The sequence below is a fragment of the Sus scrofa genome, chromosome 7 (genome assembly GCF_054392235.1).
Source record: "Sus scrofa isolate SSC_HxYL_T2T_F1_AM1 chromosome 7, Sscrofa_HxYL_maternal_Yorkshire_Landrace_v2.0, whole genome shotgun sequence".
Lineage (NCBI taxonomy): Eukaryota > Metazoa > Chordata > Mammalia > Artiodactyla > Suidae > Sus > Sus scrofa.
In genome coordinates, this window is record NC_139389.1 from 125672833 (window position 1) to 125679206 (window position 6374).

A 6374-nucleotide genomic window follows, 5' to 3' on the forward strand; every position below is an offset into this window, starting at 1 on the left:
ACAGCTAGTGGAGCTGTAGCTGCTGGTCTACACCATAGCCACAGTCACACCAGATCCAAGCCACGTCTGCAACCTACACCATGGCTCACAGCAACGCCAAATCCTCAACCTACTGAGCGAGGCCAGGGATTGAACCCCTGACCTCATGGATACTAGTTGGGTTCGTTAACACTGACTGAGCCATCATGGGAACTCTTTTATTTTCTTTTTTCTTTTTTGATAGGTTCATTTGTATACAGGTAAGTTTTTTTTTTAAGGACTGTATAAAGATAAAAGATTACTGGGAGTTCCCGTCATGGTTAACGAATCCAACTAGGAATGGCTGCTGGTTCGATCCCTGGCCTCACTCAGTGGGTTAAGGACCCGGCATTGCCGTGAGCTGTGGTGTGGGTTGCAGACGTGGCTCGGATCCTGCGTTGCTGTGGTTCTGGTGCAGGCCGGCAGCTACAGCTCCGATTCGACCCCTAGCCTGGGAACCTCCATATGCCGCAAGAGTGGCCCTAGAAACGGCAAAAAAAAAAGACAAAAAAAAAAAAAAAAGATAAAAGATTATTGTAACTGAGCTGAATTTCCCAACATTAGAGACATTATCACAAACTAAACAAACAAGGTACTTTCTGACCACCTAAAAATTTTCTCTGGGAGTTCTTGCTGTGGTGCAGCCAGTTAAGCATCCAGCGTGGCTCGCATCTGTGGCTCGGATTTGATCCCTGGCTTGGGAAATTTCATATGCCATGGATATAGCTAGAAAAAGATAAATAAAAGCTTTCTCTAATTGGTTGGTCTGTTTAGTTTTTTGTTTTTTTTTTTTTTTCTGATGCCCCATGGCATATGGAGTTCCTAGGCCCTTGCCTGCGAAATTTAGTTTCCTTAATAGCATGTACTTTGTAAGCTATAGATTTCAGAATGTGTAACAGGAAAGTACTACAGTAATCTTTAAAGATTATGTGGAGTACTCTTGTGGTGCAGAGGTTAAGGATCCAGTGTTTGTCACTGCAGTGGCTAGGGTTGCTGCTGTGGTGCAGGTTTGATCCTTGGCCCAGGAACTTCCACATGCCAGGGGGGTGGCCAAAAAAATAAATAAGGGCTATGTGTATAACCCAGTTCCACCAATAAGTTCTGTAACTCAGGGCAAGCACCTAAGATTCAAATCACCTCCAAAATAGATCATATAATCTGTAAGGTTACTTCCAACTCTAAAATTCTATGACCACTTGTGTTTCAACAGGTACATGCTACTTGGTTTCTTTGCAGTTTAATTATCTGAATGAATCAGGAAACATGCACAGTAAATAAAAAATGCCTTAGTCCCACTGCCAAGCAGAAAAAGAATACAGCCCCCCCCACATATATATATTTAAAGGATTTGTTAGTCCTTTGTAAAGCAAAATAAAAATTTGGCAGCAGGATAAGAGGAGATATCTAAGTCATAGCACTGGTTGCTTAAAAGACCTCTATTTGTGTTTACATATTAGCACATCACCGCACAGAAGCCCAGCCCATTTGACTCTCTTGAGGTACAAGGTGAATAGATATATCCACTGAGTAGTATTGTCTCCAGATGTCTGTAAGCTGAGTGTGAGTGTGGATTCAAAGTTTCCTTGGGTTTCTCTCAAGGGCTCTCCTTTCTCTTCAGTATTTCTCTCTATTCCCATTTACCTTCTACTGCCATTTTTTTCCCCTCGCTTTTTAGGGCTGCACTCACGGCATATGGAGGTTCCCAGGCCAGGGGTCGAATTGGAGCTACAGTTGCCGGCCTACACCACAGCCAGAGCAGCGTTGGATCCGGGCCACGTCTGCGACCTACACCACAGCTCATGGTAATGCCAGATCCTTAACCCACTAAGCGAGGCCAGGGATCCAACCTGAAACCTCATGGTTCCTAGTCGGATTCGTTTCGGCTGCACCATGATGGGAACTCCTACTGTCATTTTTAAATACCCAGTTCTTGCCACTTGCTCATCATTCTTTGAAATGTTATTGTCCATGAACTGTAACATGTACTTTTTATAAAAGAAGCTAAAAGAGGTAGACATGACACAATTCAATAAGAATTCAGTTGCCAACCTAGCATCTTACACCTTATTAAATGTCTATTTTATTTCCATGGTCTGAAACTTACTTCTTAATCAAGAAGAGAGATTCATTTCTAAACATTTATTATATTTTTCTTCATTGGGAACAGAAGAAAGGTTTCTCCTTTGACAAAACGGTTCCAGGGGAACAAAGTGAATGCTTTCCACGTTAGAACATAAGTCTTCCTTAAATGTCAGTATGTGATAAGATAGTGGCAGTCTTTAAATTTCATAAAAGCCACTGTTAAGATGGTGGTTTTGGCCGTTTTGCAGTTGGTCCATCTGAGTTAGTTCTGTTATCAATGTTATTTTCATCTTCTGCATCATCTTCATCATCACCTTTTAAAATAAACATTGTTGTATGACAATATGTTCAGTGGTTGAAATAAATATAGATAGCTAAAACAGTTGATAATGAGACCACTTCACTTTAGGGATTAATAAAACAATGCATATACCAAATAGGAAATATGCGTGCTTAAAGACTTTAGGAATTTTGGCATTTAGAACCTTTCTTTTCTATTACAGTTTTGGTTTTTTTGTTTGTTTGTTTTGTTTTTTTTTGTCTTTTTGCCATTTCTTGGGCCGCTCTCGCGGCATATGGAGGTTCCCAGGCTAGGGGTCGAATCAGAGCTGTAGTCGCCGGCCTACACCAGAGCCATAGCAACATGGGATCTGAGCCTCATCAGCAACCTACACCACAGCTCATGGCAATGCCAGATCCTTAACCCACTGAGCAAGGGCAGGGATCAAACCCTCAACCTCATGGTTCCTAGTCGGATTCGTTAACCACTGCACCATGACAGGAACTCCCTATTACAGTTTTTGGAGATGTAATTCATATACCATAAAATTCACTTTTATTTTACAGTTTCTTTTTAGGGCCACAGGTGAAACATATGGAAATTTCCAGGCTAGGGGTCGAATCATAGCTACAGCTGCCGGCCTATGCCACAGCCACAGCCATGCCAGATTGGAGCCATGTCTGCGGCCTACGCCACAGCTTGAGGCAACGCCAAATCCTTAAACCCACTGAGGGAGGCTGGAGATCGAACCCCCATCCTCATGGATATTAGTCGGGTTTGTTACCACTAAGCCACAACGGGAACGCCTAAAATTCACAGCGGGAGTTCCTGCTGTGGTACAGTGAATTAAGGATCCGAATATAGCAGCTCGTGTCGCTGCAGAAGCGCGTACAGTGGGCTACAGATCTGGCATTGCCGTAGCTGCCGTGTGTGTTGTAGCTGCAGCTCAGATTCTATCCCCAGCCTGGGAACTTTCATATGCCACAGGTGCCCCCCCCCCCCAAAAAAAGTGTAGTTTACTGATTTAGATATTCACTAGGCTGTCCAACCCTCACCACTAATTCTAGAACACTTTTCATCAACCCCAAAGAAATCTTACACCAATTAGCAGTCATTTCCCATTCCCCTTAGCCTTTGGCAGCCACTAACCTACTGTAATCATCTCCCATCTCTTAGATTTGCCTATTCTTAACATTTAATGTAAATGAATCGCAAAATACATGCCTTTTTGTGTCTGTCTGCTTTCACTTACCATGTTTTCAAAGGTCATTCATGAAGTGTAACATTTATCAGTACTTCACTCCTTTTTGTTGCTAAATAATATTCCATTGTATGGATATACATATTGTTTCTCCACTCGAGTAGATGGACATTTGTGTGTTTTTTAAAATTTTTCATCAAAGTATAGTTGATTTACAATGTTCTGACAATATCTGCTGTAATTTGTCTTATTTCCACTTTTTAGTTATTATGAATAATGCTGCTTATGAACATTTGTGCATTTGTTTTTTATGGGAACATGTTTCCAGTTCTCTTGGGAGAACTAGGGATGGAATTAAGAATCCCTAGAATTGCTGGATCATATGATAACTTTAACTTCAAACGGCTTTCCAAAGAAGGTACACTATTTTGCATTTCCACCAGCAACACATGAGGGCTCTAATTTCTTCATATCCTAGCTAACATCTGTTAGTGTTCTTTCTGATTACAGCCTTCCTAGTGGACATGACATGGAATCTCATTGTGATTTGATTTGCCTTTCCTTGAAAGCCAATGACGTTGAGCGTCTTTTCATGTGCTTATTTGCCATTTGTATATCTTATTTGGAGAACTGTCTATTCAAGTCTTCTGCACATTTGGTAAATGACTGTCTTTTTTCGTCAACATGAGGATTTTTTTTTCCATTGAAGTACACTGTTAGTTCCAAGTGTACCACACAGTGCCCCGATATTTCTAGACGTTACAAAATGATCACTATTTGCCTTTTTAGTGTTGCATTCTACCACTTTTCTTTCATAATTGTTATTTCTGAAAATTTTGCATTGCTAATTAAGATATTATTCATACAATGGGGGTTCCCAGTGCAGTGCAGCAGAAAAGAATCCGACTAATATCCATGAGAATGTGGGTTTGATCCCTGACCTCACTCAGTGGGTTGGGAAGCCAGTGTTGCTGTGAGCTGTGGTGTGGGTTGCAGATATGGCTCCGATCCGGAGTTGCTGTAGCGTAGGCTGGCAACTGTAGCTCCATTCTGAGCCCTAGTCTGGGAACCTCCCTATGCTGCAGATGTGGCCGTAAAAAAAAAAAAAAGAAAGAAAGAATTCATCCAAAATAAAGATAAACTCCATTTTTTTTTTTTTTTTTTTTTTTTTTTTGGTCTTTTTAGGGCCGCACCTGAGGCATATGGAGGTTCCTGGGCTAGGTGTTGAATTGGAACTATAGCCACTGGCCTACACCACAGCAATACAGCAATGCCAGATCTGAGTCATGTCTGCAACCTACACCATAGCTCAGAGCAACTCCGGATCCTTAACCCACTGAGGAGGCCAGGGATGTAACCTGCGTCCTCATGAATATCAGTCAGATTCCTTTCCACTGAGCCATGATGAGAACTCCCACTTTTTTTTTTCAATGGCTCTACCTATACCTGTCCTTATTCCAACGATAAAATTTGCAACTGATTAAAGAGGAACTTTTGGAGTCAAGAAACAGGACTTCACTCTCACGGAAACAATCCATTGTCTGAAGTTTGTGTAATATTCTGAATTGGTTCCTTCACATTATTAGTTTAAGAGCCTGTACAGAGGAGTTAAGTCCTGATTCCAATATTTAATGCTTAGGTTCTTAAGCTTAAGGCAGTCAAAATGTATCTACCTATTCAAGACAAGACTTAAAACAAAAAACCCCCCAAAAACTAAACCAGTTAAATTTCCCGTTTCCACTTTCAAACTGCACCTACAAAACCGGGAAAGGAAAGGAGTCCCTGAGAGTAAACACCTGTTTATCTGAAATCTCTTCCAATCTTAGGAACCCGCTCCTATTCTGCGATGGACCGCAGTCTTCCAAACGTAATTTCACAGCTGGGAGAATTCCTTTTCATCCTTCAACACCCAGCTTAAAAGCCAGACATGCCCACTATTAGGTCTTCCTGGGTTCTCTAGGTTCGAATAGTTATAGGAGGATCCTAGGGTCATCTTTCCACTCTTTAATGAGAGCGTTTACTTGTTTAATCACTCATCAAAATTCCGCAACGACAGGAACTAAGCCGCATTCACCCTCATTCTTTCTTCAGAGCTCAGTCCAATGATTGGCACAGAGCAGCAGGGGTTCGGCCCGCTTTTCTTTGGTTTTGTGTGTGCGTGTATGTGTGTGTGTGTGTGTGTGATATAAATGAAAAGAGTCGTGAAAACAGCCCTGCTAGGTGAGCCCAGGTTAGGCCTAGAGTTGGCGGAAGGTGCTAACAATTTTTAGTAGGAATCCTTCTTCCTCCAGTTTTCTCCAGTCTGCTGTTTTACACGGGCTCCCTGAGATTTTTCCCGGGGCGCCCCTGCCCTCCCTCCAGTCGCTCCAGCACCATCCCAGAGCTCACCGTCCAAGGCCTCTTCTGGAGCCGCCGCCACCCGGTCCTGAGCTTCCCCCTGTACCGGGGAACCGAAGAGCTCGGCCACCAGCTCCTTCATCCGAGCCACGCCCGACAGCAAGCCCTGGAAATGGTCGGCATTGCCTGGCGCCTCACAGGGCACTCGTAGCCGCTGCCGCTGCCCGTCCTGCCCGACATACTCGCCCAACAGCTCCATGGCGACCGCTGAGCTTCAAGAACGCGCCACAGGGATACGCCACCCGGAAGCGGAAACCAGCCAAGCGCGGGCGCAGGCGGGAGAAGGAAGAGGAGTGACTTCCGTTTGTCGGAAGTCGCTCCTCCCCCTTCCTTCTCTCGGCGTCTTTGGGATTGGTTCCAGGCACCCAGGCCCCGCCTCCTCCGGCCCCGCCCCTC

The 6374-nt window shown here is 43.6% G+C and overlaps 1 protein-coding gene across 1 annotated transcript; it reads right to left on the reverse strand.

Annotated features, from left to right (window-relative positions):
* Positions 1-2075: 2075 nt before the first annotated feature.
* GON7 (GON7 subunit of KEOPS complex) lies at positions 2076-6230 on the reverse strand. Its single transcript, NM_001167590.1, has 2 exons — positions 5970-6230; positions 2076-2414 (listed from the first exon to the last, which is right to left on the reverse strand). Exons 1-2 carry the CDS (start codon positions 6175-6177, stop codon positions 2320-2322), a joined length of 303 nt encoding a protein of 100 aa, NP_001161062.1. The 5' UTR covers positions 6178-6230; the 3' UTR covers positions 2076-2319.
* Positions 6231-6374: the final 144 nt, after the last annotated feature.